Raw genomic sequence first — 14,123 nt, 5'->3', positions numbered from 1 at the left:
TAGGTAACCGCACCTTACATGCTGTGAGGATATTGCAGGTATCTGCTGTCAGCACCTTGGTTCCGTGCCAAAACCACAGAACCTCACACACTTCAAAGCACAGGTTTCCATTTCTATCCCTGGTCCCGTCTGGGACTGAGGACGCTGCAGCCACAGAACCCCTTTGCCACTGGCGGGGCCAAGAGACGAAGCCTGGCCGCTGCACCAGCAACGCCAACAACCCTGCAGTGGCTGCGGCAGCTCTCGGGACAGAGCCGTGGTTAGGGGAAGGCGGGGGGGAGCGAGGGGGTCGCCTCTACTCGTGCTTCTGGACACCTCCTCACACGGGGGCTTTGCCCTCCGAGACCGGCTGCCCACGGCGGGCTCGGCAGCGCTCCTCGGGCGCCGGGAGAACCGTACCTGGATGAGGCCGCGGCGGAGCAGCGCAGTGTGGACGCAGCCCGGCACCTCCGCTCGGAGCGACACCGAGCCGTTCCCGCTGCGCAGCCGCCAGCTCCCCCGCAGGCTGCGCCACTCCGGGCCCCCCGCGGCCGCCGCCCGCGGCACCGCCAGCACCGCCAGCACCAGCAGCGCCGCGGAGCCCATGGCCGCGCCCGCCCGCCCCTCGCACAGCCGGCACGGCCGCCAGGAGCGGAGAGCTGGGGCGGCGCTTGCAAGGGAGGAAGGAAGGAGTGAAGGTCGGCGCTGCTGAGGGCGAACGGGCGCGGCTGCGCGCGAGTCTCCGGGACGCACGAGCGGCCCTTACCCCTGGCGGCTGAGGGGACTCGGGGGCAGCGGCTGCGCTGCGCCGCCTCCCTGGCTGGAGCGGCGGTGGGCGCTCGCACAAAACCCTGCCCACGCACGCCAGAGAAAGTGCCGTTGTTGTTTTTGTTGTTGTTGTTGTTGGGTTTTTTGTTTGTTTGTTTTGTTTTGGGGGTTTGTTTGTTTTGTTTTTTGTTTTTTGTTTGTTTTGGTTTTGGTTTTTTTGGGGGGGAATTTTGTTTGTTTTGGGTTTGTTTTGTTATTGTGGTTTTTTTCTCCCATGAGGAAGCACAGCGGAACACTGGTGATAGGAGCTGCGATACCGTTACGAATCTCTCAGAAGGAAAGAGAAAAGGGCAGCGAGGTGGGAAGGAATGAGGAAGGGCTGTGACAACACCGCAGCGGGCTCTCTCGGTATTGGCTCCCTCGAGCCATGAGGTCTATATACGGCCTCAGACTTCCACCTCCTGTTTCCCATAAAATTACAGCGGCGTATAAAACCGTAAAAAACGTCATGAACATCTCAAAGTACTGTGATTTCTCGTAAAGCAGTGCTGGCACTGTTGCAGTGTATTTTGTTCAGAAAAATTGTGTGTTCATCTGCAAAGGGACAGAACAGTGAGCCTCAAAGAACCCAAAGTATGGTTTCCAAATCACACTGCAGCTTTCCTGTATGCCCTCACTAGTTTAATGCCTTCATTGACAGCTCAAAACCAGGAATTAAAGAAACAAGTTTTTAAATGGCTCGATGGAAAGAGTGGAAGACAATCCGTGGCCTGAGCTCATCTTGAGGTGTAACACCCACCCTACTTGATGCCTCTGCCCCCTCTGAGCCCTTGGTGCAGAGGGGCCCAGCTCAGCTCCCTGAACTGGGGATGTTTCACACCATGGCACGGTCCCCCCCCCCAGCTGAAGCTGTACAGCACGTAGAGAACTGAGTTTCATTTTACAGTACAGAAAAGCAAAAGAGTGACTAGCCCACATACCTTCAGGAGGTTGTGGCAGCACAAAACAGAGGAGCATCCAAGAACTTGATTTCAAGACTTGATTCCATGTCTGCCTGCTCACAGCTGTGAGCACATTACAAAGCAGTCGGTTTGCTTTTCTTTAGGTATGAATGGTTTTATTCCCCTCACACAGCTCACTATGAAATTTAAAATGCTCATTTCAGCAGCCATGCTTTGGTTTGTACAGTTTTGAGGTGGGATTGAAATGGTGGGGGTTTTTTAGTTTAGGCCATTTCTTTTGCAGGAGGGGTTTACTTTGGGGTTTTTTTTGGTGGCGGGGTTTCTTGTTTATTGTTAAAGCACAGTTGATGTTCCATCTGGATTCATTAAGTTTCTACTTCATTTATGAACCAGGTCAGAATCCTGGTCAAGAAAATAATATACTGTCTCAGAATACACTTAAGTGAGAAGGTGAAACATGCTTAAAAAACAGAAAACCATGCAAGTTCCTTTAAAGAAGTAATGGTACCATTAGTGTCACTTATCATCCTGTTATTACATGATGTTTTTTCTTTTAATGAATGAGTCAGGTCACTGTGCATACAAGGAAAGCAAACTACTGACTACATATAGGTGCCTACACGTGATTCTGCATAGAAATGCAATAGCATTCAAAGAAATCCCAATTAACTGCAGGACTTTATTCAGTTTTGTCATTTCTCTCCTCATGTTTCTTATTGTTTATAATTATAGACTGTAAACTTAGAGAAGGAAAGAATACATAAAGCACCTTGGGATGTTAGAGTTACTTTAGCAACATATATACAGCTTTTACACCAAATTACAGAAGAATAAAGTGTGACTGACACAAAAACATGCTGCTACTCCTGGTATGCAGCACAGAGTGCAAGAGTAAACTGCAGAACTCAGGGATTACCAGAGTTTGGTTTTCGCTCCTGGTTTTCACACACCTAATTCAGCATACCATAACAGTCTACCCTAGACTTGTCTTTAGGGCATGACTGAACATGGTCAACATGCCTTTATATTTTTGATACAAATCCTTTTGAACTGACAACCCTTCATTTCAATACAACATAAAAATGCTAGTCCTTCAATTCATCTACCATATAAAGAAAAAGTACGCAATACAACCATAGGTGTTTTTTCACCTGTGAGAGCACAGGGAGGGGCACAGTTCTGAAAAATACTGGTCCAAAAAGAAAAAAGTAGCTGATCTTTTTTTTCCTCTTAAAATTTCTGCTACTGATTTCAAAAAGGGATAGATGGGACCCATACTGTTCAGCAGCAGAAGTCTGTGCAGAAATTTAGCTGTTAGTTCCCATGTGTGTATTTTTAAGACTGAGTAACCCACATTCAATATATTGACTAACTGAAAGGCAGGTTCCATTTCAGTTCAACTCCCAGCCACCTTTTAGTGAGATTTAGAGAGAATTAAGTTTTAATGCTACCAAAGAACAATTTGCAAATTGGCTTTTTTCTTTTTTTAATACATTTTTTTCAGTAAGTCATGTGATAGCTTCCCAGTAAGAAGGAAACTGCATTTCAAGATGATTACTGTACTTCCGTGTTTTCTTTGCCGTTTATTCTTTCTGCTGAAGACTGACTGAAGCAACACACACACACATAAAAACCTCAACCTAAAAACAATGCTGTAATTAAGTATTCTGAGAACATGCTGTTTCCTTGTTCAAGGCTTATAATTAAGTTAAATCATGTTTCATTTTCATGTCCCAGTTTTAGGGTTTGTTTTTTGTTTGAGAGCATTTTTAAATGAATGACATTTTTGCTGTTTAAAGATATGAAAGTTTTAAAGGCAGTGGTTTTATTTTTTAAAATCTTAAGACACAAAACAAGATCTTTTGTGTGCTTTTTTACTGTGTACCACATTAACATTATTTTCTGAAATCCCACAAATTTAGGTTGCTACTATTATTACTTTGCAGTACTGCAAGCAGATATTCTTATCAACTAAGACAAAAAGCTGAAGGCAAACCTATGCCTTTGACTCTGTCAGAATAAATTCAGAGTAGTTCCGTTGAAGCTGCCCAAATTCTGCCATGTTAATCCAAAAGTCCTTTGTTTCCAATTGCATATGCAGTTTCTATCATCACAACTGCTGCTGTTTTCTCTTTCAAATTCATGTTAAATGAATTCATGCAAAGGTTTCAAACAGGTTCTTGCAGATTTGGGTGCAGTACTTCAAGATATTACTGCCCCCACCTGTCCACCCTGTACTATTCTTCTCCTGAAGGTAAACATCTCTGAAGCAAAACAGGACTTGCGTTCACACCAGTCCACATCAGGGCATGCTGTCTCTTTTGGTAGCTGTGCACTGCTGAGGATACCACCACCACTGACCATCTGTCAAAGGTGCAAAGCAACTAAAGGATCATCTACCCTGTGGAATTTTGTCTAGATGCAGAAGTATCAATGCAGACATGTCGGATAAGTACTGGTATGAAACTGGACTGGTGTTTGTATGACTAAATACCTTCAGGCAGCACAGCATATCCATATGAAAGCCCCACAGCTCCTCAACATAACACCTGACCTCTGTTTCCTGACTGCCTCTGCAGAACAGAACTGCTGTGCAAAATAGTTACTCCCTGGGCTGGGGTAAAGGCCATATGATGCAGGGAGCTCTCCAGCTATGGATTTGTAAAGGACGTTATTCCGTATTTATCTTGAATCCCACCCAAAATGATGTTAAAAATAAAATGAGGAAATAAATTAAGATTGCTTTTAGAGGAGGACGCTATTCATACAGCACTAGAAGAGAATGTTTTACTAGGTTATCATGAGCAAAATACAAAGTAGGCCTAAAGTTTCTTTCATAATTCTGGTAAAGTCAGTAGGTCATTGCAAGGGGATTTCCTTAGCAAACAAAATTACTCAATGCTAGCAATCACAAGTAATTAAAAATAAGTATGTGGAAGAGAAGTACTGCTGCAGGCAAATGCTATAATGGAAGGGAAAAAGCAAAATATATGTAATAATAATTTTAAAATTGCATAAGCAGGAAGACAGGTGATACCTTGAATGTAACCTTAAATTTCATCAGATATGCTGGGCCAAAAGCTTGTATTTCATATCTCTACATAACATCTTGCTTTGAGATGAGCTCAAAACACAGGATTTAGGTTTCAGGTCACCACCTTCTATAGCACAGACACAAAAAGTGGAAGGATCTTTAAAACCAGCATGGCCAGATTTCTACAGACAGGTTCTTTAGAAGGTGGAATTCCCACAGCTTTTATTCTCTTCATTTTTTAAACAATTTTGAAACAATCCTAATCTATTTTTAAGATTACATGACACTGACCATTGTCGTTTACCTTTTGTTTCATGAACAGCAAAGTCACTGTCTGAAGACCAGGTATGGTGCTGTCCAACCTCGCCATCAACTCTCATTAAAACTCACTTAAAACATATTGAGAATCAACGCCAATTCTCTGTCACTTACAGGAAACTAGCCTTTCTTAAAGGTCTAAAGCTAGACAGTCATCTGTCTGCAATGTACAACCACAATACAATGTACGAAAAAAGCCTCGTCCCCAAAAGCCTAAAATTAAATCCCTCAAAACGTGCGTATTGCAGGTAACAAACAGTTTCTCCCATGATGGAAGTTTGAGAGGCTCACTGAGCCTTTGTACTTGGCACTTTACCAGCTGAGTGCAGTACACACCAAATAGAGCAAACTAAATATGAAACATACTGTTTTAATGAATGTTTTCTGTGCAGGTGACTATTACGAGAATCTCAACATAGGTTTATAGCTGATGAACTGGATGACTAAATGGATTTGGAGTTGAAACAGCTGGGAGTTAGATTTCTTTTTCTAACTCAAGTGACTCTAGACAAACTACCGGGGCAGGTTAGGACCTCTGTTTCTCAGACTTTCAGTGGGGGTAATGCACCTGGCTTCAGCGCTAGGACAAACTATTAATTTCTGCAAAAATGACTCAAATGTAAGCACCGGGGAATATTCAAAATAAAACTGTGGGCACTTGAAAGAGACTTTTTTCCCCGTTGAAAGATTAATGATTATTTCAACACCTGTAAGAACTTCCAGAATTCTTAATCAATGAAGTCCCCACTGAATTGACTCAAGGCCTACTCATGCAACAGCATAAGCCAAGAGCCTGTCTACGTATGAAAAAATATTCACTTGTCCAGTGTGAATGATTCCATTGCAAACCCCTTATGTAACGGAACCACATCCTCATGCAGTCCAGGAGGCTACATGCCACATCACTCACTGCACTGGTACAAATGTCTCAGGAGTAAGAGTTATTGGAATTGACTCATTCACACTCACGAAAGAGACATTTTTTAATACGGGCTCTATTTTTTTCCCCAAATGACTTAGTACATAAACAGCACTAAAAATACTACTTTATACATACACCCATCTGTAAAAATCAAAAAAAAAGCATTACATACTTGATTCTCACTGCAACAAAAAGGAAAAGACAACTGCAATATACAAAGATCCTATATATTCTAGGATCATAGAATATCTCAAATTGGAAAGGACCCATAAGGATCATCAAAAGTCCAACTCCCTTGCAGGATTAAATAAAACTAAACCATATGACTAAGAGTATCATTCAGTTGCTCTTTGAACTCTGACAGGCTTGTTGTTGTGAACCACTTCCCTGGGGAGCCTATTCCAGTGGCTGACCACGCTCTCAGTGAAGAAGCTTTTCCTAATGTCCAACATGAACTTCTCTGATGCACCTTCATTCCATTTCCTCATGTCCTCTCATACTGACTACAAATACCTTGTTTTGCTACTAGTAAAAATTTTAATCTTATGATATATGCATTGGAAGAAGGAAATGGAGGCAGTAGTTTTATGGCTAGAAACATGAAGAACCTCAGGGATTTGAACCTTTGTCTCTTCAGCTCAGTTGTTGGTGAAGGAAGGGGAGTGGCTATGTTAAGATACTACTTACACTCATTTTGTTTATAGCTAAATTCTCAGTCCACTGGATCCAAGTAATCTGGTGCTCAAATTAGTGCCTACATCTTTGATTACTGCTACAAGTGTCACAATTCCATGAAGAAGTCCCTTTTTTCTCACCACTGGGACTGTAGGTAAGCACAGAGGCAACAGCGGCCTGTAAGAAAGGTTCTAAAAACCACAAGAGATCACTGCCTGGAATCCTCTAAAATTGTTTCAGAAAAATCTTCAGCTAGTCTAAACTGCTATAGATCTAATGAAAGGAAAAAAACTTTAATTAAACCTTCGTATAAAACACTCAGCATACATTTTGATGTCTATAGAACATTTCAAAAAAGTGCCACAATATTTGAAGTTTTAATTAGTGAGTTGGCGAGTGAACAGCCACCTAATTTTGTGGCAATTTTTACTTACTAGCAGAACAAACAGCATTCAGCAAACAACTATTTCCAGAGATATGGCTCTCTCCTACTAGGGTTTCTTCATCACAGGAAGCTGTCATGACTCCAGAATGTTATTAAGCACTTACAGAGTTCAAGATGCAGAATCATCTTGAGTACTTATCTGTCAATAAAGGTTCTATTATGTTGATTCTCTCAGCATTTTTTGAATACAGTTTATATACGGTGGTCTTATTGACAAATACAGTTTTAAAGGCCTGGAGCTATGCCCTGAGGAATTTCAATCACAATAAAAAGATACTTAAAACTAAAAAAATATTTTAGGCAATTCAGTCTAATGAAGTTCTTCAACGTGCCTAGCAAGTTGACAAGTAACTTGCTATTCCACAATATTCACTTTGGAGTCCTCCATACTTGGTCCCAGACATGAAGGTTTACTCGGAAAACAGAAGGGCACAACAAAGTTTCTCCTGCCACCTTCTGCTTTGACAGCTAGCAGTGGACAGCTTAAAGCTGCTGCATGACTGCGAAGAGTCACTCATTGTTTAGTGAACATCTTGGTGGTAATTTGAACTTGGAGGTTTTTCAAGACCTCTTTTGTTGTGTTCTTATTACCAAGGATGCTGATCTGCTGTTTATCCTTCCAGCTTCCCGTAAATGACCCATAATGTTGTAACCACCAACTATGATTACTGCTACTTCCTCCTAGCATAACTCTTCTAGAAGAGCTTATCGGTCTGCTGCAGCTGGCTCAGAAGGTACAGCTGGCTGCCCTCTCCTCTGTCCACACCCTAAATTATTCACGATGTATATGTCAGCATATGCTTCATGGTAACTACTCTTTAAAAACTCAGAGAGACTTAAAACATTGTGTTCTTCCCTTTCACTCTTTGTCTCTGCATATCTGCACTCTAAATTTCTAATCTTAATATATGGCAGTTGTTTTGCCTGTACTTACCTCACCTAAAAACTTAAGTTTCTTAACCCATGTTTTTTAGTATTTTTACAAGCTTTCCTCCCAATTAGAATGACTGCAGCAACTGAGTAAAAAAATTATTTTCTGTTACCCCTTCCCCCTTCCTTCCTACTTTGCACCTCAAGAGGCATTACTTGCCCTAGCAATTGTATTAAATACTGGCTCATAAATTGGAAGCACTCAAAGAGCCCCCAGGCGCTGCCTAGCTAAGTTACGTGAAAGACATTCCCCATCAGATCAGGGAAGGCAACAAAGAGAAACCCTATCTAGCAGGGCAGGTGTATGGGGCAAAAAAGAGTTCAGGTCTCAAAAGGGTGGAGACAAACATTGTAGGGTGGCTATGGGAAGGAAAACAAGGTTAGGACAGCTGATTGTTCAACTACAACCTATTCCTGTATCATGTCTCCAGCTCTGGGAACCAGAGATGATCTAGCTTCAGATAAACAGCAAATGGCAACTTCTCTTTTCATCTTCCTTTTTTTCTCCCCTCCCACCTCCCGTAAAGCACAGCATACTGCATGTGTAGACAGAAAGATGCCACATCAGTCACGCTAAAAGAAAAAAAAAGAAGGCTGTTTTCAAGTGAAGTTTTACATCCAAAAGTTTTAAGGTAACTGGTCAGTATTTTTCCACAAACCTGCCTTTTCAAGTTTCCATTCTGAAAAGTTGGAATGTTTTTCTACATCAGTCTTATCAGTATTGGAAAAAATATTATGTGCAAAAATATGTTTCAGGATTCCCTGTATTTTCTTTGAGCTTGAGTTTTCTCATATCATTTATAGTTAATCCAAACAGAATGCTTATTTATTTCTTTCCCAGTTTGTAAGTAAATAGTTAAGGCTATGAAAATTCACATGCTTTGCACCAGAACAGTAATTCCGAGTGTGAAGCATAGCACATACGAAGTAGCAAAGGAAAAAAGCCACGTAAGTAGCAGCCATCTACCTACCTCCCCTCTAATTCAATTGCTTGCGATGGTGTGATGATATGCTGAAGTGCTGCTTTAAACGAATTTGGAATGGATTCTCAGGAAACAAAAATCACTGTGTAAACAAGACTTAAGAGATATCTCATGAAATACAACTCAAACTGTAAAAACATTAAGAGCAGTTAGTACAATCAGTAAAATCAGGGGGTCACAATTCATTCACACAAGAAAGTTCTACCTCTTACACTGCCTAGACTTACTAACTGCACTTGTCCTCTGGCACCTCATTACTGAGTTTAGACCAGACAGATATGCTTAAGAGGTGCGATACTTTAAGGGACTTTTCACAGACACAGAGATTGAACACCACCCAGTCCCAATACTAAATTCAATTCTCCAGCCAGCACTAATCCATTCTATAAAAATATCAGTGCCATGTTCCAGAAGTTTGTTCTCCACTAAGTTTGTTATTTGAGAACTCCTACAATCACTATCAGTGATACTTTCCTCAATGCTCTTTTGAGTACAGACACAAAATCTAGCATCTTGCAAAGAGGTCCGGACCTCATACACCAATAAGAACATTCCAAACCTTGCAACAGGAAAAAGAATAATGGTTATATTGAATAATACCTTCAATTACTAAGATACCTGTGAATTAATTAAGTTTTCGGCATTCACTGTCACAGCGGGATTAATACCATGACAAGTAATCTGTAAACCTTGTTTGAGCAAGAGTATCCCTCCCTAAATAATTACCAGCTTCACAATGAGCAGTGGTCTTTGTCAGAGATGACAGATCTTCACTATTTACCTTCAAATTTGCTAGGAAGAAGGGGTTATAGACTCACATTAAGTTCTGTACATAAGGTTGTAAATGGCAGTTCCTCACTCAGATGCCAAGAGGATCAGAGTTGCACGTTCAGTAGAAAGTTCCAGAACATCCCCCAAAACACCCAACACCCCACAAAACAAAACTGAAACAAACCCAACCAAACAAAAAAACAAGGAGTCATGACTGAACATAGTTTATTTTTTGACTGGCATCAAATACTGTGAGATAAGAAGTACTGAGGGTTACCTGGCCAGAGGGGAAAAAAACTGGAGGACTGATTTATAAACAAGCACAGGCTTTTGTGTTCCTCAGCAGAGATGAAACTACCATATTCAGTATCTACCAATGTTTTCTAAGACAAGAACATCACCAGTTAGGCAGCTCTTCAAAACACAGGAAACAATTTGTGCATTCCCTCTAATGAAACAAGACACCACATCTGAGAGGCTAAACTTGAGTCAAAATTTCCATCCCAGATAAAGGTAAAGGCATGTCCAAATTCTGTCTCCACAACCACAATATGCCAAAGCAGCTGGAGCAAAGCCAGCTGCCCAGCTAGCATTCTTGCCATGGGGACAAAGTTGTATCACCACCTTCTAAGCAACTGATCATACTCTGCACACATTAAGTCTCTGATGGGACAATGTACAGTTAATATGAAGATTAATGAAGTTAAGGCAAAAGCTAGAACGATCTAGATTTGCAAAACCTAAGCAGAGCTTGAGTATTTCTGCTTGTAGCTCCTGAAGGGGAACCAATCTCAAGAGCAGCCATTTAAAGAGAGCACCCTACTCTCCCAGAGTACAACCCTAGATCAAAAATCAGCATTAAAAGCTGTTAAAAGCTGGTGAAAAACATTTTCTGATCAACACTGTATGTCTCCTGATGAAGTTTTCTCCTGTCACAAACTAAAAACTTTCACTGTTTGAAGGAGATACTGAAATCTCACCATTTCCAATGCACAGACAAAAAAAAAAAAAAAAAAAAAAAAAAAAAAAAAAAAAGCAAAAAAAGCACTGTTTTGGGCAAACAAAATTTTCAAGCATTACTTTACATAGAGCTGTCCTATCAAATTCACTGTTTCACTTCTGGCACCTATCACTGCAAAGATTATGCTTATCACCTCTTCTAACCGACCAAGGCAAGACAGCTGCTCTAGAAATAGTTACAGCTGTTACTGCTGCTTACCTGGAAGCTACTGAACTCTCTCCCCCACAACGGACTGACATTAAACAAACCCCTGGGGTACAAAAAACCAAACAACAACAACAAGACACACAAAAAGCCGGACTGCTTTGAACTACTTCTGAAGAAGAGTGTTTCCTTCGAAATGCATTGGAGACCACAGTTTCTGCAGAATTTACTGTTGCATTAATTGAGAACGGTCAGTCAGTTTTGAGGCTCCAACCAAACAATCACAAACGCCAATTTAGGAACTGTTCTGTACCCACCTGCAAGAGCTCATCTGTCTACTCTCAGAACTGCTTTTCCTAAGGCTACATCTGAACTGCTATTCAGGCTAACCTAGATGCTTAAAATTACAATTTATGAACTATCATATTCCAGATTATTTTGAAACCAGCTAGTTTTACATTAGATTGCATGAATTGACAGCAGCACAGTTCCACTTCACAGTAATACAGGCAGCCTATCTTTACCTTCCACACTTTCTCTTTACATCATGTGTTTACCCAGTTTTGTTTCTGGTGTTACTATGCCTTCTCTGTACTGTTGCCAATATATTAAGCCCTCAGCATTATACTGAAAATATTTCAGCCATAATTACAATATGCAACAATTGCCTATCAGGATCTGAATCAACAGTTCTTCAATTTCTGCCCATTTTATATTTACATTGAAGGCACTGGGGTAAAATGCTATCCATTCAATGACACCAAGAACCAAAGAGCATAAAGCGAATTAATCCCATGAGTAGCATTTTGTTTTTGTTTTCAGGTTTGAAGGAATTAATATAGTCTATGTTCTATTAAAATAACCTTTCTACATTAAGATTCTTTATTGATCGTGGATTATTTATCTCATTCCATTGTTCTATTGCTAATTTTTTAATTTAAATAATGGAGATGGTTGTCTTAGCCTCATTTTCATATATAAAACTACACACAAATCAGGGAAAACCAAGTGATTTTGAAATGTTTTGGACAGCTATAAACACAGCAAGAAATCTCCAGCTGATTTCCAACTATGCTTTAAGTTTTACTAGGACTTTAAGTTTGACTTGTGGACAGCAGATTTCTTGTGCATCAGTAGCTACGTGATGGACCTATGGCATCTGCTTCTGATGATAATGCCTGCTAAAATACTATTTTTTATAGTAGTGAAGGATTTGAAATAAAACAGCTAGGGAGAACAACTGAGGGGAGGCTGCAGAGAAGAATACAATTTAGAAGGTGTTATTTAGAACATTTCTGGCTGTAAATATTTAAACCCTCAAGTTATCTGTTAATTAGCGCAGACTCCTTTTTGCTTAAGCAACTATCCGATCTGACAGGAGCAGTGTGGTACGTTTGCACAACTATTTCCTAACTAGTTGTCTCTTTATCATCTGCCAGACTGTAGTTCCGTGCCTCCTGTAGCAATCAAAGCTTGCTGTTGTGGTCTGCTTAAAGCCAGACTTCTCAGAAAAAGTTAGCATTTATAATCTTTATATAAAAATTATGGCACAGTGCAACTGAGTGGCATGTTTTCACTCACATATGCAAAAATGTGTATATACTCATTTTTTTCAACCAACACAGAAGATAATGTGTGCATCAGGAGAAAGGCAAAGAAAAAGAAAAGATCCCTAACCAGTACCGCAGATCAGTTCTTCCTGCATCATGAAAAGACACTTGTACTTAAAACCACTCAGTTCTTCAAGTGAAATTTCAATAAGCTGACTGGAATCATGTTGTTAAACTGAAACCTCAATTAAACATAGCAATAAATCTTTAAAAAAATTATTCCAGAATGAACGCTCCCTTTCCTTTCCCTGCTATATGTGTAAGTGCCTTGGCTTGACACTTTGTTCTCTCTAAATATTCTCAAATGAAAGCCATTAAAAAAAAAAAAAAAGAGCTATTTTGTTTAATCCAATTCTTTTAGGATGGAGCTACCCCTGTGTTCTGAAGCTATTATGGCATTTATCATCCTGGAATAAACCTTTTAGTTCTGTAGGAATCAAGATCCGTGATGTACTTTTGAGATTGAATGTGGTTTTGAGTAGGTAGATTACTCATTGAGGTCATCACTAATTAAGGTTTTAGTTTTGTGTGTCTTAGAATTCTTCATCATCACCTTACTGGCTCCTGATTATCAGCTCCTCCCCTTGCCCCCTGCTTGAACAGCAAGCCCAAACAGAACTTCTGCAGGAAGCCTGCATGAGACACTACTGAGACTGCTCCAAGGACAAAACACCTGTCATTTCCCACTTCACAGAGAGATTTTAAATCTCTGCACGACCTTCAGCATGTCTATATAACATCTATAATTCACCCTCCTTTCATCAACACACACTCTAATTACAGAAAGTTACCAGAGAGGGTCAATGACGGATGCAAAAAAGAAACATGCAGTGGTCCAAACAAGATTTCCATCTTCCATGTAAAATTTTACCACCTTCTCCTTCCCTGACCCACCATCATCCACACCTCTTTGCATTTCATAAAGCTTGGTGCCTTATATCTCAAAAAACACCTTTCTAGTCGATCAGGTAAGCGATATCAGTGGCTATAACAACACAAATAAGCATCAAATAATTACTATTACAAAAAAGAGGGCAGCACATTTGTAAGCTTAAAAATAAAAACTTTTACCTCAGTTATAATTCTAGTGGCAGCTGCATTCCAACTTTCCAGCAATATGGAGTAAGCAAAAATCTCAGGTTAGCAGAAATACTGCATGAACGGCAGCTTCATAAGCAAATTCTAGAATGTCTTCTGTGAGACACATGCTGCTAAAGAGAGCCCAGGTTTCTAAATTTCAAGCCAACTAGACTTTTCAAGACTTGAAAATAAGTTCACTTTCATAGTTTAGAACCAGAACAAACCATGTCCAAACTACATGTTCAAATTTTTATAAAAATTAAGGTTTAACATTTATTTTACATCTAGCTTTCCACATCCATGTGGGGACAAGGAATCAGAATGTACATAACTATAAGCAGTGCAAAAGTGGTGCCAGTGAGAAGTCACAGATGCACAATAAAGTGATAGTACAAGACTAGAGAAAATTAAGCTATGGATGTTAAGAATGGAGACCAAAAAAATTAAACAAGAAAAAATATGAAGGAAGAGGGCAGGAAAG

At 40.3% G+C, this 14,123-nt stretch overlaps 1 protein-coding gene across 8 annotated transcripts in view; it reads right to left on the bottom strand.

The window, feature by feature from the left end:
• Nucleotides 1-733, bottom strand: part of MANBA (mannosidase beta) — a 61,604-nt gene extending 60,871 nt beyond the window's left edge. For 6 of the 8 annotated variants that reach the window (XM_039381515.1, XM_039381517.1, XM_039381516.1 and 3 more), the window contains exon 1: nt 400-698. In XM_039381515.1, the coding sequence (XP_039237449.1) occupies nt 400-585 (186 nt within the window). In that variant the 5' untranslated portion in view covers nt 586-698. Of the gene's footprint in view, nt 1-399 lie in introns of all 8 variants that reach the window. The other 2 variants (XM_039381522.1, XM_039381521.1) reach the window with 2 other exon arrangements.
• Between the last annotated feature and the right edge of the window lie 13,390 nt (nt 734-14,123).

This window comes from Pipra filicauda, unplaced genomic scaffold (genome assembly GCF_003945595.2).
Source record: "Pipra filicauda isolate LSUMZ 115617 unplaced genomic scaffold, ASM394559v2 scaffold228_size1260155_pilon, whole genome shotgun sequence".
In the NCBI taxonomy this organism is placed as follows: domain Eukaryota; kingdom Metazoa; phylum Chordata; class Aves; order Passeriformes; family Pipridae; genus Pipra; species Pipra filicauda.
Note: the sequence above shows the minus strand (reverse complement) of the source record. Positions and strands in the feature narration are given on the sequence as shown.